The sequence below is a fragment of the Eubalaena glacialis genome, chromosome 5 (assembly GCF_028564815.1).
Source record: "Eubalaena glacialis isolate mEubGla1 chromosome 5, mEubGla1.1.hap2.+ XY, whole genome shotgun sequence".
Taxonomy (NCBI): Eukaryota; Metazoa; Chordata; class Mammalia; order Artiodactyla; family Balaenidae; genus Eubalaena; species Eubalaena glacialis.
The window spans coordinates 2,556,883-2,579,867 of NC_083720.1; the positions used below are offsets into that span (position 1 = coordinate 2,556,883).

Consider the following 22,985-nt stretch of genomic DNA (forward strand, 5'->3'; position numbering starts at 1 on the left):
CCCAGGGCTCTGCCTGCCCCCACGGATCCTGTGCCCTGCCTGGGGCTCAGCCAACGTGGTTCAGTCCTGGAGGCGCCCGCAGCTCTGAGCCTTAGTTCCTCCTCCGTGAGAGGCAAGACCTGGATGGGATGAAGATGCACACACTTGTTCCCGCCCATGCGGATTTCAGGGTAACAGGACACCACTGAGCCCTCCCCTCTCCTCCCTGCCGGGACATCAGCTCCTTAGGGTGGGACCTCGAGTAGGGTACATTGCTTCTCCTCGCTTTTCTAGGGTGCTGCCCCCATCTCTGCCACTGACCCCTTACCTTGTTGGATGCTCCTGAAGGCATGAATGTCAGAGGTCGTCTTAGAGACGGGGGCTGAAGTCTGAGATGTAGACCTGCCAGGTCCCCCAAGCACTTGGGTTCCCAAAGAACTCGGGCAGCTAGACTGGAGCTACAGGGTGGAGGAGGGGAAATCCAGAAGGTCAGAGCTCCCCCGCCGCAAAGGGGACTCTCAGGGGGCCTTTATAGAGCAGCAGAGAACCTCTGTGCCATCCTTGCCTGGAGGGATAGCTCTCAGCCCCGGGGGGAAGGGGGAACCAGACAGGGAGACTGCGGCATTGTGGTCCCACTCACTATTGGGCAGCAACCTGCACTGGGATTCCTGCTGCCAGGGGATGTGAATGAACCCCCCTCCATCACCCTGCCTGGGGAGTGGGGGTGGTCTGGGGGGAGCAGAGAGGGGGCTGGGGGGCGGGGCAATGTCTCGGCCAGGGTCGACCCACGGTCATTCTGTGGTCAGCGGTGTCTGGTGACAGCTCGGGGTGGTGGGAGGGACAGGTGCCAGAGGGCGAAGCCAGCTCGGTTGAGGCGCACTTTAAAATTGGGCCAAGCGCTTGGACGCGCGGACGCCCCCTTCCCGTCGGGCGTTTCCTTTGCTTTTGGAGGGGAGCCCGCTCCCCACACCCCCCCCCCCCACCCCCGGCGTGAGCAGTGCCGGAGCGCCAGCGGCCGAGCCCCGCGGTGTGCCTGGCTCCGGAGGGCGCTCAGGTGGCCTCAGGTGCCGCGGGGCGCATCGCCGGGGCGGGGCGCGGGCAGGGCCGGCTGGGCGCGCACCTCGGCCCCGCCCGCGCGCCGCCCCGCCCGCCCCGCCGGCCGGCGCAGGGCCCTCCCGGAGCTATTTTGAAAGTGACCCTGGGCTGGGCGGCCGCGGGGCGGCGGGGAGAGGCGCGGCGGGCGCGCGGGAACCATGACAGAAGATGACCGAGGCGGCGCTGGTGGAGGGCCAGGTCAAGCTGCGGGACGGCAAGAAGGTCGGGGCGCGCGGCGGGCGCGGGGCGGGCGCGGGGCGCGGGCGGCCGCTCACGCTCCCTCTGTCCCCGCAGTGGAAGAGTAGGTGGCTGGTGCTGCGCAAGCCGTCGCCGGTGGCAGGTGAGCGGGCGCGGGGCGCGGGCACGGGACGCGGGGCGCGGGGCGGGCGGCGGCGGCCTCCTGCGGCCGGCCGGCCCGGAGCGCGGCCAGCTCGCCCGAAATAGCCGGCGGCGCCGGGGCCGAGGGCTGTAACCGGAGAGCGCTCCGGCCTCGCCCCGGCCTGCGCCTGCCGCGGACGCCGGGACGCGGGACCCTCCCGCGACCGCACCGGGCCCGGGAGCCGTCATCTCAGACTCCAGGCCCGGGGCGGGAACCCCCTTGGCAGAAGGGCGGATTGAGGCTCGGAGGGGCCTGCGGGAGCCGGTGGAGGCCCGAGGGGCGAAAGGGCAGGAGCCTGTCCTGGCTCCCTCCCCCATCACGCAGCAGAGAGCATCCCAGACAGTTCTGCCCCAGTTGGGGATTGAGTCGTGTCTTTGAATCCAAATGCGGACGGGTGTTCCGGGCAGCGCTGACCCCAGGCGGCCCTTCCAGCCTCCCCGGGTGGAGCCGAGGCTGGGCCGCCAGGTGGGAGCGGAGAAGAGTGAAATGTACCTGCGTGTGGGATCCGTCCCGGGAGGAGAGGACGGCCCCTCCCAGCCCCCCGGGCAGAGCCGGCGCCCCGGCCGGGAGGAGCCCGCTGGAGCCCCGGAGCCGGGCATCTCCAGCTCGGCGGCCGGAGGGTCCGGGCTGTGCCGCTGCAGCTGTTTCCGGAGACAGGTGCCTTGGAGCCGGGCCAGGCACCCGGAGGTCTGTGCGGGATGCTGGGGGTGTGAGCGCACGCTGCCTCACACGTGCGGGCTGCGCGAGAGTCTTCCGGGACGCCTGGGGTGTCTGCCATTTCCCAGGCAGGGTGTGGAGGGCGCCCTCCCTGCGCCCCTCCCGGGTCCCCTCCTCCATCCCTTCCGCTGAGCCGGCTCTGAGAGCCTCGTGGTTGCGATAGAAGGGTCTGCTTTTGGCCGCGGACACACTCACCTCCTGTCTGGGCCTCAGCTTCCCGTGCAAGGGGGCCTGGGCTCCGTGCACCTTTCGTGCATCCGATCCGTCTTTCGTGCCCAGCCCCTGCATCTGGAGCTGTGGGGTCCTAGTCCTGGGGAGCTCAGGGACGCCTGGTAGGGGTGGGGGAGGGTCGGAGCTGGGGAGACGGGGGGCCCCAGCCGGCAGGGAATGGAGGCACCGGCCAGCTGAGGGTGGCAGAGCCGGGGACGAAGGCCGTGCTGACCCAAGAGGCTATGGCCCGAGGCAGGGGGCTGGCTGTTGGTTGGGGGTTGCTTGCTGGGACGGTGGTTAGCCGGGGCCTGTGCGGGCCTCTGGGACAGGTGGCCCACCCGAAGAGCAGTCCCGGGGTGGGCCTTGTCCCTCTTGGTAGGGGCGGTAGTGATTTGCAGCCCCTGGTGGTGGATTTTATGCCAGTATCCGAGAGCGCTGGTTGAGAGGTGAGCTCTGGCCGGCCCTGGAGGACACCTGTGGAGGGGGCCCTCGTGCACTGCAGGGGAGTTTGCAGTGGGTCCTCAACACCGTAGACTCTGAGTCTGTAAGTGGGCTTGTGGTCATCGGGCCTTTCCTGGGTCTTACCACGTGCAGCCCAGCGGTAGAGAGCCGGGGGCGTCAGGGAAGAGCCTCCTCTGCAGGGGCGCCAGGGCTGGACCGGAGGGGAAGTCGCGGAGAAGAGGGGAAAGGCGCTCGGGCAGGACGCGGCCGGGGACTGGGGGCGGGAGGGGATTAGGGGTGGTGGAAGGTACACGCGGCCCCTCTGGGCTGCTGTCCACTCTGAGCCCTGCATCTCACGTCCTGGTCCCCAGGGTCTCAGAACCCCCGCTGTCAGTGCCGTCATCTTAGCAGCGCCCCCTTTACCCTCACACTGCACGAGGGCCGCGGTCATCCTCTTATGAGTGCTTGGCCTGAGGCGGAGTTGCCAAGCTGACCCCGCCGGGCCACTGCCCGGCTCTCGCCAGCCCTCCCTCTCCCTCCTGGCCAGTGCCAGTGGCCGTGGTTCCCCGACGGGTCAGAGGCTCTGGACCCTCCTCGCTCTCCCCTCCCTGGCCCTTAGCTGATGAGCTGGCCCCTCTCTAGTGTGTTGGGGGGCCTGGCTGGGAGGGGTGCAGCCGCCTGGCCCCCCTTATCCTGAAGACCAGCTCCCTCGGGTGGCCTTGGGTATTGGGGGCAGGTCCTTGTACTTGGGGTCCCCACAGCTAAGACTCCTCAGATCCTGGCTGCAGCCAAGGGGGAGCCTGGGAAGGAGAAAGGAGGGGCTGCCCTGCCTTCTCGTCATGAAAACCCAGGACTCTTGTTTTTGAAAAGTATTTCCTTCCCAGGAGGGCCCACAAGGAGAGGTTAGGAGGGAATCAGGGGCTGCAGGCGGGCGGGGGGTAGGAGGGCCCCTCTCCGCTTTGTGTCTTTTCTCCTGTTTTCGCTTTCCTTAACTAGGACCACTTATTCTTCTTACAATAAAGTTTAGTTAGTGGAAGGAAGGAAAAGCTCTGATTTTTTTTTTAATCTTTATTGGAGTATAATTGTTTCACAATGCTGGGTTAGTTTCTGCTGTATAACAAAGTGAATCAGCTATACCTATACATGTATCCCTATATCCCCTCCCTCTTGCGTCTCCCTCCCACCCTCCCTATTCCACCCCTCTAGGTGGTCACAAAGCACCGAGCTGGCCTCCCTGTGCTATGGGGCTGCGTCCCACTAGCCATCCATTTCACATTTGGTAGTGTATATATGTCAATGCCACTCTCACTTCGCCCCAGCTTCCCCCTCCCCCCGCCCCCGTGTCCTCACTTAAAGAGATGAAAGGGAAAACCTCTTATTGAAAGAAGTAACAATCTTTATAAAAGGCAGTAATACTTCAGTGGGATTGTTCTCCTTGGGGTCTCGACCTCTGTCCTGGCCAGAGAATTCATGCCTGGATCCTTTCCCTTGAGAGGAGGGTGATCTGGGCCCACCCCTAGTGACCCTGGGCAGCCCCTCTCTTCCTCCCCGGGTTGAGGCTTAGGATGGTGGGAGGGGTGTCTCTCGCGTGGCTGCCCCATGGAGGGGGCGGCCCACCCACGGGTGAGGCACCCAGAGGGGTCCTGAGCAGCCAGGGCGGCTTCCCGGCCCTCCGCTCCGAGGGCCCTGCTTCACCAATTCCTGTGCAAGCTGCTGGGGCTTTATTCAGCCCAGGAAAGCCACTGGGAGGGACCCTGACTCCTGGAGCTGGCAGGGCCTTTGGGGGGTCATTATAGGCACAGGGGCTGAGACTTGCTGACCCAAGGGGTCTGGCCCACAAATGATTGGGTGCTGCCTTCTGCCCCCAGCGCCTTGGCCAGCTGGGAGGTCAGCACCTGCTCCTGCCACTGAAGGTGAGGTATTAGTTCAGTACCCCCTTCCTAACCCTGCCCTCAGTCCAGGTGCTGAGTTCCTGGAGGGGAGGGTCCCTGACTCAGCATCACCCCTCACAGGCAACCTGGCAGGGGCTGGGACCTGCCAGGTGAGGTGCTGTGAGCCCAGCCACTCTCGGCAACATCTGGGCCCTGCAAACTTGCCCAGGAACCGGGGCCTCGCGACACCTGCCCCTTAAGCCGCCTGAGCTGTCCCACTGGCCTGTGCCCGTGCCTCTCCTGTGCAGTGGCAGCTCTGCTAACTAAGGTGGGCGCATTCCGAGAGGTTGGGGGTCCCAGGTGGTGATGGTGGGGAGGGTCCCTTCTCCGGTCCCACCTTCTGGCCTTGGATCGGCCGTGTCCCCCGGGAATGGGCATGACTTCTCAGTCCCGGGCTGGGCAGGCACTCAAGGACAGGGTGTGGGTGGTGGCCAGCCATCCCGTCCCCATGGAGACCTCGACGAGGGGGCCAGGGCTTCCTGCAGCCCCTGGTTCCGGACCGGGAATCGGAGCACCTGGGCTCAGGTCTCGCCTCTGCTCGGACCAACTGTGTGACCTGGACGAGTCCTAGCTGGTCCCTGGGGAGGGTGGACGGGTGGTGGGCGTGCACTGGGCCCGGGGCACCGTCCGCTTCCGCGGCTGCCGGCGAGGTTGGGGTAGCCTGCCTGTGGGAGCCCGTGAAGCCCCCTTGCGCCCTGCATACACAGTGAACGCGCTTCCCCCCGAATTGGATCAGGAACAGGCCTGGACCTGTGGGTCAGAGGGGGTCCCTCTGGGCTTCAGCCTGAGGCACCGGCTGGCGGGCGCTGTCAGCAGCCCCCATCCCCCGTGCTCGGCTGCCCCCAGGCCGCTGCCCAGCTACTTGGCTGAAGGCACTGCCCGAGGTCACGGTGACCTCCGAGGGCTAAATCCAACAGCCGCTCCTCCGGCTGTGTCCCGTGGGTGGGTGTCAACCTCCGTCTCCTCTCCCGGCTCCCCCTGCCCCCCACAAGGCCCGGAGGTTTGCCTCTTCCCGGCCACCCGCCCTCCCCAGGCTCTCGGCCCCGGGCTGTAAACGCCTCTGAGTGCCCATGACTGACTCCATGGTTATTTTTACATCTTCAGACGCGTGTGTCCAGCTGCCTGCGTGCACGCCGCCTGGCGTCTGATGGGCCTCTCAGGCTCACGTGTCCGGGACAGAACCCCAACCCCACCCCCTGCCCCCGGCCCCGCACCCCCTCTCCAGGAGCTCCCCTCCCCAATCCAGCATCACCCTCCTCTTCCTTTCCCTTACCCCGTCATCCACCCACCAAGAGGTCCCATGAGTTAGCGCTGCCTCCGTAGAGGGAAGGCCCCTCCCGCTGTCACCATGGTTACTGCAGAGCCTAGCCTTGGGCCCCTTTCCTCTGCTCGGCCTAGGCCAGCAGCTTCTCTGGCCTGGACAGCTGCAGGGGCCTGGAGCTTTGCTGTCACCCTGTGTCCCTTCGCCACACGCAGCCAGGCTGGGCCCTCTTTGCTCACAGCTCTCAGGGCCCCTGGTGTGCTGGGATGCGGCCTTGGCCTGGCTCAGCAGGCCCACCTGGCTGGAGCCCGCCTACACCTCGGATCACTCTTCCCTTCCGCTTGTGCCAGCCCTGCCCATTGGGTCCCTGCCTCTGGGCTTCTGCACTGGCTGTTCCCTCTAGCACAATGCTGTTCCCTGAGGTGCTGCCAGGCTGGCGCCTTATATCCCTTGGGAGTCCGTTGTCCCTTTGGGAGAGTCTCTGACCCCCGTGCTCAGGCCCCATGACAGCTGCTGTCATCAAATGCCGTCCACCCCCAAATGCCATCTACCCCTGCCATCAAATGCGGTCCCCTGGACAGCTCTTCCTCAGAGTTTTCTTCTTTATCGACTTTTTCAGCGTTTGACTGTCTCCCCTCTTGGGTTTCAGCTCCGCAGAAGCCGGCCTGTGTCCCCTGGGTCCCCGGGCTGCTCATGACAGAATGAACTGGGCTGAGGGCTATGGGGGAGGCCGCCCTGCTGAGGGACGGAAAAGGAGGTGGGGTGGGCTGCGAGGGGCCCCACTGGGGGTCTTTCAGTGGCCCTTTTGGTGAGCAGGGCCCACTACGGGCTGAAGAGGGCAGGGGTGGGCTGACCCCTGAGGCGGGCGCGCTCCACTGGGTTTCATGGTGGTGGGGAATGTCCCAGGGCCAAGGCCGAGGTCCCTGCTCATCCCGCTCTGTGCTTGCTGGCGTGTGGCATTCACCGAGGGCCTCTGTGTGCCAGGCGGGGGCTGTGCTGGTGCCTTGACTCCGCAGGCTGAGTGGCGTCCATTTCTCAGATGGAAAATAAAGGCTCTAAGAGCTGAGGGACGGGTTCCCAAACGCGGATGTGGGACGTGAACCGGGTCAGCTGGTCCCCACTGTGGCACCCGTGCATAGTGGTGGAGTGTGCGCGTGTGTATGTGCAAGCGTGCAGGTGTGCTTGTGGAAGCACGTGTGTGAGCGCGCACGCACGCGTGATCAAGTGTGTGGCCGTGCTTGTGCACAGGAGTGTGTGTTTGTGCGTGTGCCTCTGCATGCACCCCCTTGGTTTAATCTTTGGCGCTTTTGCCATCGCCCCATCCGTGCCTCCTTTCACTACGATGACCCCAGTCCCCTCCACCACTGGCCGAGAGCTGCCCCGGCAGCGAGCCGCCCAGGCCCTGCGGCGGCTACATCTGCCCCTGGAGTCCGGGCGCCCAGGGCCAGGTTGCAGGCTGGCTGTGCCCCTGCAGCTCCGCACTTCGGCTGGATGGGTGCTGCCGTGAGCGGGGTCCTCAGGCCCTCGCGGCCCGGCGTGGAGAGAAAGCGGCCATGTGAGTGGGTGGCCCGGGGCGCGGGGTGGGAAGGCCAGTGACGCTCCCTCGCCGAGTGACCAGCCTTGCTGGGCTTCTTGCGAGGGGCGCAGCACTGGCTGCTCCCAGCGAGGGTCCCCTGTGGAGCTGGCCAGTCAGTGCAGGCTCCCGTGTCCCTTTGTGTGGCGCGTCCGCAGGAAGGGCTGGTGGTGTCCCTGCTCCCTGGGGGCACTGGCGCTGTCTCTCCCGGGCACCACCTGCTTTGTCTCAGGCCCAGACCCGAGAATTTCTGTTTCTCCGGTGCCTGGTACTGAACAGCTTTCCACTAAACAGCACTCCTCACAGAATAGGTTTTAAAAATAGGATCAATTCATGGCCCGAAGTGATGGGGAGGGAGAGGGGGTGGAGCAGCTGCCCATCGAAGGGCCCCAGCCACGCCCCTCGCAGGAGTGGTGTTCCTCCTCAGCTAACGGAGCCCACTGCGGGGGGCTGGGAGGTGCCGGGTGAGGGGGGGACCGCAGCTGCTCCAGCCGTAACCCGGGCTGTGACTCTGGGCAGCTTCCACCAGGCAGAAGGTGGGAGCTCGTCACACAGCCGTGTCCCTCACCCCGTTCTGTTCATATGTAAAATGAAATCAGTGACGCCGAGGGTGTGTTAGCTTCCTGGGGCTGCAGTAATGAATTGCCACAAACTGGGGGGCTTAAAACAACAGAAATGTGCTCTCTCACAGTCCTGGATGCTGGAAGTCCAAAATCCAGCAACGTTCTCCTGCTGAAGGCGCTGGGGAGCATCCTTCCCACCTCCTCTGGCTCCGGGCCACTCCAGGTCTCCTGGGCTTGTGGGCACATCACTCTGTGACTTGTTTTCTCGTGGCCTCTCCTCTGTGCATCCGTGTTTCCTTTTTTGTCTCTTATAAAGACACTCGTCTTTGTTTTTTTTTTATAAATTTATTTGTTTATTTTTGGCTGTGTCAGGTCTTCGTTGCTGCGTGCGGGCTTCTCTCTAGTTGCGGCGAGCGGGGGCTACTCTTTGTTGCGGTGCGTGGGCTTCTCATTGCGGTGGCTTCTCTTGTTGCGGAGCATGGGCTCTAGGTGTGCGGGCTTCAGTAGTTGTGGCGCGTGGGCTCAGTAGTTGTGGGTCGTGGGCTCTAGAGCACAGGCTCAGTAGTTGTGGCGCTCAGGCTTAGTTGCTCCGCGGCATGTGGGATCTTCCCGGGCCAGGGATTGAACCCGTGTCCCCTGCATTGGCAGGCAGATTCTTAACGACTGCACCACCAGGGAAGTCCCAAGACACTCGTCTTTAGATTTAAGGCCATGTGGAGGGCGTGGCCCTAAATCCTGGGTGACTCATTTTGAGATCCTTACCTTGTTCACATCTGCAAAGACCCTTTCTCCAAATAAGGTCATGTTTGCAGATTTGGGGGGGTCAGGACGTGGACATGTAAGGAGTAGGATGTGAGCTGCATTTCAGATAGAGCCAGGATCCAGAAAGATTGGACCGGCCCAGGGAAAAGGGTCTCGGGGACACATGTTGGCTCTTGCATGTAGGTCCCCAAACCAGCCTTGCAAGTGCAGGCGTCCAGGGTGGCAAGACCTGCTTGGCAGCAGGAGGCATCTGAGGAGCATGAGAAGCTATGGGGCGACACAGGGGCTCGTAGCAAACTAGACTCTAGACCACGAGTCGGCAAACCAGGGCCCTGAGCCGAAGCCGGCCCGCTGCTTGTTTCTGTTATAAAGTTTTATTGGAACACAGCCATTCACTTATGTGTGGTCTGTGGCTACTTTCGCAGTTCAGTAGTTGTGACAGAGGCTGCGTGGTCCACGTAGCCGAAAACAGTTACTGTCTGACTCTTCACAGAAAGGGTTATGGACCTTGCTCTTGGCTATATCACTGGGAGCATAACTCCTAGAGCAAAGGGGTGACAGTCTGGCCCTGCCTTGCTGTTAAGGCCACAACTAAAGCGAATGGTCTTTCCTGTGACAGAGGCCCTCACCCTCATCTGTGCCAGGTGATGGGGCTGTCACTTCTCCAGCAGAAGAGGGCCTGCCTTCAAGAGCTCACCTTCCAGGGTGGGGAGTGGGGAGACAAGAAATAGACAGGGGGCAGACAGCTACCTAGAAAAGCCACCGAGAGATGCTGGCCTTCCCTGGGGAGAGGAGTGGCAGGAGGCGGTTGGCGTGTCTGGGGGTGGAGCAGCCCGTGTGGCTGGCAGGGCTGTCCTCACGCCCGTGGTCCCTTCCCTAGCTGCCTCGGTGGCTTCCCTTTGTCCACACACATTTTTACTGGGAGTCCTTCTGTGCTCACCGCCTCCCCAGGCTTTTACCTCTTGGGCCTCTGGTGACACATCAGGGAACGCTTCCATAACAACACATGCCCTTCATGCCACGTGTGTGACTAATTTCTCTCCGGGCCGGGCCACGAGTTTCCTAAGGGAGCCATGCTCGGGAGAGAACACGCTGGAACTCTTGGGTGGGCAGATGGGTTTTTGTGGGTTCTGGGGTTTTGTTTGTTTCCCTCAAAATGAGAACATCTTTGCTTTTTTCTGACATAAGCATTTCAAACACTACAAACAGGGCCTCAGATAGGAAGTGAAGCTCCCCCATCACAATCCCCGGATTTTGTAAATACAGGCGTGTCGGATCCCAGTCACCCAGGCTGGTCTATGTACTGCCTGGGGCTGCTTTCACGCCCGACGGCAGAGGTGGGTGGCCGGGACAGACTGTCCGACCTCTGCCTTCATAAGGAAGGGGCTGTGACTGTGGTTTGATGGCAAACAGGCAGGAGGCACCACCCTTGTTCTCCGTCTGGTGGCAAAGATGAGTCTTGAGTCAAGCTCGTTGGGATCTGGTTGTCACTTGGGTCTGTGGGGCTGCTTTTCCAGGCTTCGGGGGTTGGGCGGGGGGAAGCAGTTCATCGCTCCATCCCGCGACGTCCTCCTGCGCCCGCCCCTCTGTCCCCTCCTGCCCGGGCGAGGGGGCTTGATCGTCGAGAGCTCCGGTGCGGGGCTCAGGGCTGTCTGACACTTCAGTGTTTAGGTGTTTACATTAGGCCCCGGACTCCTCACCCTCATCAGAGACCGGGCGGCGGCCGGGGTGGGCGGCTGGGGTGGCCGGGGTGGGCGGCCGGGGTGGGCGTGCTTAGGAGGGACGCTTGTCCTCTGATCTCGGGCGGTTCGCCAGGGCCACACAGGTGGCCAGGAGCGGCGGGGATACCAGCGCAGCGATTAGGGTGTTGAGGGAAATGGGAACTTGAGACAGACTCAGGCACGTTGCCTGCAGGGTCTCGGGGGTGGCTCGTGTTGGGTCTGGCAGAGGGACCCCAGCGCTGGAGTCCGGGTCACACCCTGGAAATGGAGAAATCCAGGAGGTGAAGTGGGTCTGGGTGTGGCAGGAAGCCACCCTTGCAGGGCCGAGGTGGGAGGCCTGAGTCCCCGGGCAGGCTCTGTGCTGTCCTGCCAGCAGCCTGAGTGTGGCCCCTGTGGCCCCAGGGTCTGGGGCAGGGTGGAGGCCCTGGCTGGGGGCCAGGGTCAGGTGGGCGGGCCAGCCAGGGTGTGTTCTGAGCCCACTTCCGCTGTGTGGCCTGGGGCCCTGTGGGTGGGGTCACCCTCTTGCACACGAGGAGGTGGAGGTGCAGGGTGGCCGGGGAAGAGGAGGTGGAGGTGCGGGGTGGCCGGGGAATTGCCCGGGGCCGTGCCTGGGGCCCAGGCTCTCGGGCGAGGGGATGCTGGGGACCCGGGCGGTAGCTGAACTGGGCCGGCATGCCTGACGGCCCCCCGCGCCCTCCGCAGACTGCCTGCTGATGCTGGCCTACAAGGACAGGTCAGAGCGAGCCAGAGGGATGCGGGAGCGCAGCAGCCTCGCGCTGGAGGACATCTGCGGCCTGGAGCCCGGCCTGCCCTACGAGGGCCTGGCCCACACGCTGGCCATCGTCTGCCTGTCGCAGGCCATCATGCTGGGCTTCGACAGCCGGGAGGCCATGTGCGCCTGGGACGCCCGGATCCGCCACGCGCTGGGTGAGGGTGAGTGACACCGGTGCAGGGCTCCGAGGGCCCAGCCTCTGTCCTGAAGCGTCCCACGGGCCTCACCGACGGGCTGCAGAGGCCAGGACGCGACTCCAGGCCATGGAGACCAGTGCTTGCTGAGCGCCCTCCGCTCGGCCGCAATTGGGGAGGGGGGCTGGGGGGCTGGCCCCTCCTGAGCTCCCTAACTTGACCCCATTCATCTGAACTAGAGCTTTTAGCCCCAGCGGGCGGCTGCCTGAGCCCAGAGCCGGGGCAGGAGGGGCGGTGCGGTGTCGGGAGCGCCATCCCCCGCGTGTCCCTCAAGGGGAGTAGCGGGGTGCGGGGAGTGTGCTTGGGAGATGGGGAGGACCCAGCCCACCTCTCAGCCCCGCTGCCCACCCGGCTGTGTGAGCAGAGGCGGGCGGGCCCCCAGCTGAGCCATCAGAACCCATGATATTTTAAAAAAAATTTTTAAAAATTAAAGTATAGTTAATTTGCAATGTTGTGTTAGTTTCAGGTGTCCAGCAAAGTGGTTCAGTTACACACATATACGTATATTCTTTTTCATATTCTTTTCCATTATAATTTATTACAGATAATGAGTATAGTTCTCTGTGCTATACAGTAGGTCCTTGTTGTTTACCCATTCTATATATAGTAGTGTGTATATTTTAATCCCCACGTCCTAATTTATCTCGAAACCCGTGATATTTTAACACCGTATTTTGAAAATTCAAAATTAAAGCCAAAAGCCCGTGACGAACAAAGTGTCAGAATTTAGAGTGAAGCCGGGCTCAGAGCCACCCTCAGACATTCCTGTCCTCAGCTGCCCCAGCGCCACAGCCAGCCTGGTCTCGATTTACGCATTTGCTGTTTCACTCACCGTGGGCTCTTTGCATTAATTTTTGTTGTTTAAGTAATCATTAAAATGTCAGTGATCTTGGCCACTGTTTTGTGCCCAGGTAAGGAAGGGCCTTTCTCACCTCACCCCAGCCCAGCCCGGCTAGGGGGCTGCGGCCCCTCCCACCTCCGGGCGCCCCCAGAGCAGTCCCCTAGTCTGGGGACGTGTGGACGGCTCAGTGAGGGGATGCAGTGGCAGAAGGGAAGAGCCACGCCTTTCCAGAAAGTTCTGCGGTTGGGGGTTCCCGCCAGTTCAGCCTGGCTCAGGGCACGGCTCCTTTTCTGCTACGGGGCAGGCAGGGCCCTTGCACAGAGGCAGCTGGCACCCTGTCTCGGCACCTTGACAGAAATCACCAGGACACTGATGGGGTCGGTGACCCCCAGCCTCCTTGGGCCGGGCAGAGCAGGCCCTCAGGGCTTCCTTGCCTAGGAGCCCCTCGACGCCCCACTGCAGGGGCTTGGGTGGGGCTCAGGGAGGAGGAAGTGGGGCTGGGACTGGGCCCCTCTGGGTTGGAGATGAGGCTGGTGGGCACGGGCGGGTAGGCCGCCGTCCACTCCTGGGTCTGGCTACTCGGGGGTGCACCCTCTTCCGAGGTGGCAGCCATCTGGGGAGAGAAGACCATCCTCCTGAGGGGCTTTAGGGGCAAAGCGCCGAGCCGAGGTAGTGGATGAGATCTCGGGGAGCAAGTTGTCCTGCTCGGCACCAGGGAGAACCCCTAACTGGAGGGGGAAGGGGGTCCACGGTTTCCCGAGCGTCCCTGCGGTCAGTCTGGGCTCTGAGGCAGACCTTAGACTCTCCACGGACCAACGGGAGGCTGGGCCTCCTGGGCCTCCGTTTCCCCATCTTTGAAATGGGACCACAGCAGCTACCCTTGGCGGGGGTTCTCAGAGGACGTGCTGTGAACAGGAGTCCTGAGGCTGCGGACCTACCAGGAGTCGCATGTGAGCTTTTACTGGAGCTCGCCGGGGCCAAGTTAGGATGGGGAGGGGGCCCCCTGAGGATGGGAGAGGTGAGTGTAGCCACCTCGGGGCTGGACGCTGTGCTGGGAGGCGGGGCGGGGCAGACCTGCCCTCTGAGCCGACCCTGGGATGCTGCGCGCCCCTCCCCCGCCTCTGCCCCAGCGACGACCTCTCGCCCCTGCCCTGCCCTCAGTGCACAGGTTCCACGTGACCGTGGCTCCCGGCACCAAGCTGGAGAGCGGACCCGCCACCCTGCACCTCTGCAATGACATCCTCGTCGTGGCCAGGGACGTCCCTCCGGCCGTCACGGGGCAGTGGAAGCTGTCGGACCTCCGGCGCTATGGGGCCGTGCCCAGCGGGTTCATCTTTGAAGGAGGGACCAGGTGTGGGTACTGTAAGTATGTGGGCCGTGGGGACCCTGGGCCGCGGGCAGCCCCAGACCTCCCGGCTTCCCGGCCCAACCGCGGTTCAGAGTCGACCCTCCTGCTTGCATCTGGCCTCTCGGGGACACGGCAGGGTTATGTCTTTTAATGTCGAGCCCAGACCCTCAGCTGTCTCTGTTCTTGCTGTTGGAGGGTGGGTGCTTGGAGGCTGAGAGGAGGGACCCTCCCGCAGGAAGCCCCTGCAGGGGCCACCCGGAGGCAGCTCATGGGCCTACATCCCAGGTCACAGAGCATCAGAGCAGCTCAGGTTGGCTTTAAAAAAAAAAGGGGGAAGAAGAAGAATAGATGCATTTATTGAGGATGTGCTGAGAAACTCCGTAGTGGACCCGCCAGCTCCCTCGGCCCTCCCAGGCCGGACGTCACAGGTGGGGGCCAAATGCGAGGGCGCAGCAGTGAGGCAGGGGTCCCGAGGGCCGAGGTGGTGTCCGAGCTCCAGGGAGCCGGCCTCCAGGCCGGGAGGGGCGTGGTGGGAGTGGGGGATGTTCCAGTGCCCCCAGCCTGCTGTTCTCCGAGTTGGGGGCCGCTGTGGACCTGCTGTAACCACAGGGAGCGAGAAGTCCCTCCCCTCCTCTCCAGAGGGGCCGAGCCTATCTGCGTGGCCTCCCCGGGCTCGCGGCCGGCCGAGTGCCTCCTGCTGACCAGCTGGGCGGCCTCGAGGGCCACGGTCAGTGTGCTGGGCTGTGGGCTGTGCATCCCCACCTCCGTTCAGCCTGGGACCCTGGTCAGGGGGATCATCGGCCCCTCCCTCGTGTGCAGGGTGGATGGAGGCTCTAAGCGGGGGGCGACCTCTCTCCACCTCCCCACCCCTGTAAAGGGGCATTAACCGCCCCCCTCTCTACCACCCGCAGCCTCATGAGAGGACGAAGATGGCAAGGGCCTACCGCAGGTCTGGCACACTCTCGGTATGGCCAGGATGGGGGTCCACCTGGCTCTGGGGCCCCGGTCATGCCTGGATTTCTCTGGACAGAGGACACGGTGGTGCTGCGTGCTGGGCATCTGGCCCCCTCATTCCGCAAGGGGTGTGTGAGGTGGGACAGGCTGATCCGGCCCAGCCGGGCAGCCCGCAGGGCCCTGCCTTTGAGGGGACAAGATGTGAGCTTCAAAGGCGCTTAGCAAACAGGTGAACAAGCAGGTGAGGGCCAAGTTCCTGCTCAAGGCAGCAAGATGTCTATAGCCACTGAATTGTATGATGCTCCCTGGTCCTGGGCTTGGGGGAGGTTAAAAGCTTGGAGAGGCAAAGAGAGGCAGGGAGGGGTGATGTAGCGGAGGCGTAGGTGGGCCACTGGGGCGGGCAGTTTGGCGCAGTGGCCCTGGAGCTGGTGGGGTGGCCGCAGCCAGCGTCTGAAGGGCCTTGACCGCGGCTGGGCCTGTGCATTTCCCACCTGGAGTTTTTGAGCAGGAGCGAGGGGTGAGCACAGCTGTCGGCCTGCCTGCCTGGGCTGTTGTGGAAGGGCCTGCCTGCCTGGGCTGTTGTGGAAGGGCGCACGGGACATTGGCCAGAGTCCTTTCTGCTGGACAAGCCCTGGGCCACCTCGTCTTTGGTACACTAGAGGTGACAGCAGCGGGTGGTGCAGGGGACCCTGGCCCAGCTTTGTTTCCCTCCCTTGCGTGGCTGGCCGGGAGCCGCAGGTCACCGTGTACTTGGCACGTGGCGGCCCTTCCCTTCCGAGATCTCCTCCATGTGGGGCCCTGGAGCTGCTGGGGGCACCCTGGGCAGGGTGGGGGGAGAGACCAGCGTCCTGGCTGGAACTGTGGAATCCCTGAGCGCTGAGGCTCAGACAGGATGGCTTGTGACTGGGGTTCAGACCTGGGGTTGGTGCTGGCGTGTGCCCTCGAGCGGGGGCAGGCCAGGACGACCGGTTCCCTGGAGACCGTTTTATTTGCCCGGACATAATGTAATAGAGCCCTCTGGATATTTTTCCCCGGAGGCCTCAGAGTTGAAAATTCCGACTCTTGGTGTGGGTGGGCTCCTTCTGCCATCGTCAGCAATTCCAGGCATCGGAGCAGCGCTTCGTGCGAGGCAGAAGCTGAACCTCGCGCCGCTGTGCCTTCCCTGGGTCCCCAGCCTGAACCGTGACAGGGCCGCCCTGGTGCTTCTGCCCGAGGCCTCGAGTTAGCTCCGTCCACAAACCCGGGCGGATCTGCCTTGACCTGCAGGCTGCAGGCCGGACATTCTCCCTCCCGCTGAGGGACCCTGGACCGAGAGAGAGTCCCTCCTGGGCATCCTCATCTCCCCTCCAGGCTGTCTGGAGGCCCCTGGCCAAACCCACCCGGTCAACAGTGGCCCAACACGGTGGTGGGTGGCTAGGACAGCCCGTCCCGACCCTCTGCCCCCGGCAGGTCCCACTGGGCTCCGTTCTCTTCCAGGGACAAGCTTGCCGCCGCTCTGCTGGTTTAAGCCAGTTTTTAGGCTGTTACCGGACTTGATGCAGGGCTGGGTGGGAGGGGACGGTGCACCCCTGTGCGTGTGGTCAGAGCGCCAGGCCGCTCAGGACCCGGGCCGTCCTGGGAGGAGGGCGGCTAGTTCAGGTCCAGGAAGGGGTGTGAGTTAGGGTCCTGGGGCCACGTAGCAAATGACCACAAACCGGGGCCTTAGAACAACACAAATTTGTTCCTTCCCCGTTTCGTTCAAAGTCAAAGTTGGGGAAGGGCCGGGCTCCCTCAGGGGCTCCAGGGGAGGGTCTTCCCTGCCTATTCCAGCTCCCGGGTGGGCCAGGTGTTCCCGGGCTTGTGGCCGCATCACTCCCGTCTCTGCTCCGGCATCACGGGGTGTCTCTGTAGGACACCAGTCGTTGGATTTAAGGCCACCCCATACTCCGGGATGGTCTGTCTGAGAGCCTTCACTTGAGCACACCTGCAGAGACCCTTTTCCAAATAAGGCCACAGTCATAGGCTCCAGGATGTGAACCTATGCTTTGCGGCCACCGTTCAGCCCGTGACAGGGGTCATCTGAACTGTGAAGGTGCCAGCATTCAGATCTTGATGAGTCTGTGGGCACCGGGACAGAGAGGGGGTTAGAGTCACCAGAAGGCCCTGGAGGGTTTTGGATGTAAGGAATCAACATCTTCTCCCCTGGGGCAGGTCCCAGCCTGGACCCTGGGCCCCCCAGGCCACACCCCCTGGGCCCTCAGCCTCAGACCACTCCAGAGAGCAGTAACTCGACCCTGGCCCCCTTCACCCATCCTGAGACGTCGGTGACTGGATGTCAGGAGAGGGCCCTGGAGAGTGTGGAGGAGGGGTCGGGCCGGTGTGACCAGGACCTGGCAGGTGTGTGGGGGGCTCCGTGTGGCTCTGGGTACCGCGTGGGTGGACGTGTCCTCTGTGTGGCCTCCACATGGACGGCAGCCTGTTCAGATTATTCGGATGGGGGTTGGGCCTGGTGGCCGGGAGCTTGAGGTCCCCCAGCGTGGCCCGATTCTCTGTCTCTGGGGTGGTCACGGCCCGCTGTGTGTGTTTAGGGCTGCAGGGCAGGGGCAGGGCATGCTGGTGAGGGTGGCACAGAGATTTGGGGGCCCTTCCCCACCAACAGACTCAGCAGGCAGGGAGAATGGTGGGCCCGGGAGAGGGGGGGTCTGTCCGGGGTCTGGAGCCCAGGGAGGGCTTTGGAGAGGGCCAGGGGGCATTTGAACAGGGCCTAAGCATGAATGGAAGTTTCTAGGATGAGGGGCCCCAGAGGAAGTCCCCGTCCTTTACATTGGCAGGTCCTGTCAAGGGCACTTCAAGGGCATTTCCACATCCATAGGAGCCGGCTGCGGACACAAGGATCGGGGTCCTCGGATGCGGAGGAATTCAGCAGGTGGTGGGGGGCGGGAGTCCAAGGCTGGCCCCTGAGTCTGTGCAGGCTGCTCCCCCCTTCCTTCTCCCTGGCTCCTCGGGGTCCAGGCCATCCTGTCAGCCCCTTGGGGTGCAGTGAGCATTTTTAAATGATTTTTATATGGAGTAAAGGATGAAGCTCTGAACTAGGGAGAGGCCGTCTTGCTACGCCTGTCCAGCTCTGAGAAGCCCTTAAGTGCCTCTTTTGGGCCTTTGTGGTCCAAATGCTGGTCTCACTGGAACTGCTGGAGCCCTGGTCTTGAAGCCCAGGAATCTTGGGGAGGAGGGAGTGTGTTCAGGGACTTCTCTGTGGCCTGCACTGGGTGAGGGGTTGGAGCTGGGAGCACACGGCTGGGAAGATTCAGCCTATGTGAGAGGACACAAGGCGTTTAGAATCCTCGGGGGCACAAGGGGAGCCAGGAAGGGCCACAGACCCCAGCCCGGGAGCGTTGGGGAGGCCCTCTGGAGGTGAACCTGAGTTGGGCCTCTGCAGGGTGAATAGGAGTTGGCCCAGCCGCCGAAGGTAGGGAGGGCTGGGGGGAAGAGAAAAGGTGCTCCAGTCGTACATTAAGCGCGGCTGGGTGACGGGAACAGTGTGTGCGGGGTGGCAGAGGTGAGGTAAGAGGAGGAATCTGGACCAGAGCTTGCACTATGATCCCAGGGTAGCAGGGAGCCATCAAAAGTGCTACAGCAGGACAGTGCCACCCACAGATCTGTGTTGAGGGCGATAACTGTGGCCCCAGGGTGCAGACGGGATGGAGGCAGGGGCCGTGAGCGGGCGCGAGATGTGGTCCCGCTGAGGCAGGGTCCTGCTGTGGGCAGCAGCTGGGCGGGTGGGCAGGGCCTGTGGGTTCAGGAATGTTAAGGCGGTGAGTGAGAGGAGGAGGGAGGGAGGGCCAGCCTGGGGTGGGCGGGGAGGAGGGCGAGGTGAGGGTCCCAGCAGGGTGGGCCTGGGCTGAGCGGTCCAGTGCTTTGCCCATGGGGGTGGGGCAGGCGTCCCAGGCAGGGTTGCAGCCCGTGCAGAGGCCCCATCAAGAACCTGTTCAGGTTTATACTTGGCGGTTGAGTCTCCCCTTGGGGTCTAGGGCCCCTGTCACATTTCTGACGGGTTTGTGGTTGATTTCAGCCCTCTGCCCTGAAGTCTCTGCTCTGGGGGTGGGAGTTGGGCCCGGAATCTGTCACCCTTTTGTACTCCACTACGGCATTTGCACACAGGGATGGTTCTGCATCACCTCCCTGCGTGTCCAGGGAGGTGACACTCTGGGTGTCCAGAGAGACCTCAATTGCACAGGGCCAGGGAGAGATGGGGCTGGGGTGATAGTCACCCCAAGAGACGCCCCTGCAGGGCCCCATACTTCGTGGGGTTCTAGGCCCTCACACCAACCCTATGTGGTGTGTGCACATCCCCATTTTACAGACAGGGAAACTGAGGCACGGAGCTGTCCATGAGTTGCCCTGGCCTGTCCCTCTGAGCACGGTGGAGCCGAGGCCTGGCCCTGGGGGGACCTGACCCCACACTGTGTGCCCTGCTGTGCTGCCAGCCAGCCCAGCGCCTGCCTGGCACTGGGGTTAAGTGGGGCAGGACCAGACACTTTTCAGCTCTCAGCAGACTCCGGGATTCTTTTTTGGGGTGTTTTGCTTCAGTCTGTTTCCTCCTAGGCAGAAAAGCAGGCCCCGTGTCCTCCTGTCCTTGGGGACCTGCAGGGTGGCCTCTTGGGACCATCTGGACGTGATGGCATGCGAGCCTCATCCCACATCTCCAAATGGGAGATGCCCGCAGCGTGCAGGCGGTGTTGTCAGGGCAGGCGGCTGGCATTTAGCAGCGGCCGTGAGGATGTGAGGTGCCTGCACGGCGTGGCCGCCTCCTGCCCGGATGGGGATGGGATGGGCTGAAGAGGGTGGGGAGACGGCTCACTCGAGGATGGGACAGAGCCTGCTTCCCGGAGGAGTTGTTTGTTTTTGTTTTACTGTGGCAAAATACACATAACACAAAATGTACTATTTAAACCACTTTTAGCATGTAGTTCAGTGGCAGTGAGCCCATTCACGCACATGGTTCTGCCCCCATCACCACCACCATCCCCAGAATCTTTTCATCTTCCCGAGCCCTGTCCCCATTAAACACTCTCTCCCCATCCCCTCTCCCCGCCCAGCCCTGCACCCTTTATTCTACTTTCTGTCTCTGAGTTTGATGACTCTAGGGACCTCCTATAAATGGCATCATGCAGGATTTGTCCTTTTGTGACCGGCTTGTTTCACTCAGCGTAGTGTCCTCAGGGCTCATCCACGTGGTAGCAGGTGTCAGAATTCCCTTCCTTTTTAAGGCTGAACCAGATTCCACCGTATGGATGGACCACATTCTGTTTCTCCATCCATCTGTCGATGGACACTTGGATTGCTTCCGCATTTTAGCTATTGTGAATGATGCTGCTATGGACATGGGTATGCAAATATCTCATCAAGACCTTACTTTTAATTCTTTTGGGTGTGTGCCCAGAAGTAGAATTGCTGGATCAGATGGTGGTTCTCTGTTTAATTTTTTGAGGATCTGCCACACTGTTTTCCACACGACTGCCCCAATTTACATTCCCACCAACAGTGTACGAAGGGCCCAGTTTCTTGACATCCTCACCGGCACTTGTTTTCGGTTTCGTTTTAGTTTTCTTTTTCTTTGTTGTTTAAATAGTAGTCCTCCTAGTGGGTATGAAATGAACAGGTGAAATTTAAAACTTCATTTCGAATGCACTTATTTCATTGAACTTTTGCTTCTTTCTCCCCAAATAAGGGCAGAGACAAATGAAGCATTAATTACTAGATGTTTTACTCTATTAGGAAACTCTCTGCAAAATAATATCCCAAGGGGCTCAGTTAGCTGTGCCAACTTTCTGACTGATAATCAGTGCTGTCTGGACTTGAGCTTTCTAGAAACTTCTCGGCAGGAAAGTCCTCCAACGCCTTCAGACTCTGTCCTCAACTGGACTTCACCGTGGGGTCTTTGTCAGCAGAGGGTGGAACGCTTATTCTCTGAGGAGTTGGGACTGAGCTCTTAATAGGGTCCAGTGACAAAGGTCTGGACACTGGAGATTAAGGACTAACTTCAGATGGGAATCGGCCGGGATCTAACTGGGCTCATTGAGCGTTTGAAGGAAGGCTTTTCTTTCTCACGGCTGGTGAATCTTTGAGTTGAACACGATGCTTTTCCACTGGAGATATTTATAACGCGGGCGAGTTTTGCTGCACCCCTGAGGATCCACAGCGTCTGTGTCCGTGAACCCGCAGGCAGGACGGCTGTTTCCTGCTCCGCAGGACTCTCTCCTCCGTCTGTTAATATCCCGTGTTATTTATTGCTGCGGGACAGACACCCCAAACTTAGTGCTGTTTCATGGCTTGCGATTCTGTGGGTCAGTGGTCTGGGCAGGGCCCTCAGGGCTCTCTTTGCGCCACATGGTGCACTGGGGTCACTCGGGCAGTGGCGTTTGGTGGGTGGCCTCAGGCACGGCCTGGGGCCCTGGTGCTGGCTGTTGGCCGGGATGCCTCAGTTCTCCTCCGGGGCCTCCCCCTCCAGCAGGACAGCCGGGTTTCTCACAGGGTGGCTGGTTCCAAGAGAGCAAACGTGGGGGTCTCCAGCCCCTAAGGCCTCGGCCCCAAACCCTAAGGAGCGTCCCTCGGTTACTTCCTGTGGCGCAGACCCCGGGAGAGGGGAGTGGCCCCGCCTTGGGGTGGAGGCTTCACGGACATGGATGAGAGGAGGCACGGGGGGCGTCGTGGCAGTGACCACACCAGTACAACGTGGCAAAACGGGTCCAGGCCCTAGCTTGCCTCCCCTCCCCCAAAACAGACAAGCAAACAAGAAATGCAGAGAGCCCTTCCCTGGGCTGCCTCCACGCCCCCCTTTCCATCCACACTGAGCATGGGGGTCTCCTGGGCGCCTGGCCCTGGGTTAGACACAGGGGACTGCGGACGACTCAGAAGTGGTCCTGCCTCAAGGTGCTGGGCCTGGCGGCCGGGACAGCATCAGACCCGGGAGGTAAAGGGTCGCGGGGTCTGCCCCAGAGGAGGCGTCCCCTGAAAGCATCACCGGGTGAACCGTCAGGGGTCAGAGGTCAGGAAAGGCCATGTTACCCGAGCAGAGTCTCAACAGGCGAAGCGGTGTTACGGGTGACTGAGGCGAGTGGTGGAGGGGGTGGCCGCCCCGGGGGAGGTGCGGCAGGCGGGCCAGGCACACTTAGGGAGCTTGTTGCCCTCAAAGCCTGGGGTGGGGAGGGGAGCCACGGGGCAGCAAGAGGTCGCCGCTGGGTCCAGGAGGCCTTGTCCCTTGGTCGTGAGGCTGAGGCGGGCCCTCAGAGACGCACGTCCCCCCACAGGAGCCCCTGGAGCCGCCGCGGACGCTGGGTGGCGGCCGGCTCAGGCTCGGGAGCTCACAGACGCCCGTGGAATGCCACCGGCTCCACTCCCCCCGTAATGTGGTTTTTTATAGTCGGGGGACTGACTGTGCCGAGGCCTCTGCCAGCTGACCGTAAGCTCCGGATTAGAGGCCTGGCCCTGGGGAGCAGGGGTGGCCGGGACGGGGCCTCCTCCCCGCCCGCCTGCCATCGGCCAAGGTCCCGGGCTCAAGTTCTAGGTTGGGAGGGACCACCCGCCAAACCAGCCCCTCTGGGCAGCGAGCCTCGTGGGTGCCCCTGGGGGCCCCCAGGGTGGGCCTGGCTCTGCTTCTGGTCAGACGCTCCGTGGTGCCAGGACGTGGCCCCTCTCTGGGCGTCCGCTTCCTCACCTCTCGAGCAGGCGCGTCACCGGTTTGGGCCCTGGTGGCCGCCCAGGGGCACGGCGGCGTCGCCACGTGTGGGACTGGCCCGGGTCCCTGGGATTCGGTGCCGGCGAGCGTGACCGGGACAGTTTTAGTGTGCAGCTTCCCTGTCTCCCCCGGGCTCCCTCCTTCCAGAGGGACCAGGCCTCTCTCCGGGCAGAGGGAGGAGGGCGAGGCACCGAGGGATTCTTGTGTGGTGACACCACGCCGGGCGTCCAGCCCCCGTGACCCGGTGTCCCCATTCACTCGGCCGCGGGACTTCATTCACGCTGGCGGGGCTCCGGCCCAGCGTGGGGCCCTGCGGCCGCTCTCCGCCCTGGCGTCTTGCAGGCCCACGTGCCCCCTCCTCCCGAGCCCCCTGGGCTGGGATCCCAGCCTGGCCTCCCCTCTGTCAACGCAAATAATCAATAAACCATCAATGATAAGAATAGAAAAGAGTTTTATTGGAGCCAAACTGAGGACTAGCCCGGAAACCTGCTTCCCCGATGACTCCGGAAAAGCAGGGCTTTCAGCACAGT

At 62.5% G+C, this 22,985-nt stretch overlaps 1 protein-coding gene across 3 annotated transcripts in view; it reads left to right on the forward strand.

Annotated features, from left to right (window-relative positions):
• Positions 1-1,242: 1,242 nt before the first annotated feature.
• DOK7 (docking protein 7) overlaps positions 1,243-22,985 on the forward strand; it is a 33,881-nt gene continuing 12,138 nt past the window's right edge. The window contains exons 1-4 of one of the 3 annotated variants that reach the window (XM_061191062.1): positions 1,243-1,296; positions 1,369-1,414; positions 11,335-11,565; positions 13,601-13,801. In XM_061191062.1, the coding sequence (XP_061047045.1) occupies positions 1,243-1,296; positions 1,369-1,414; positions 11,335-11,565; positions 13,601-13,801 (532 nt within the window). Of the gene's footprint in view, positions 1,297-1,368; positions 1,415-11,334; positions 11,566-13,600; positions 13,802-22,985 lie in introns of those variants that run through there. The other 2 variants (XM_061191063.1, XM_061191064.1) reach the window with 2 other exon arrangements.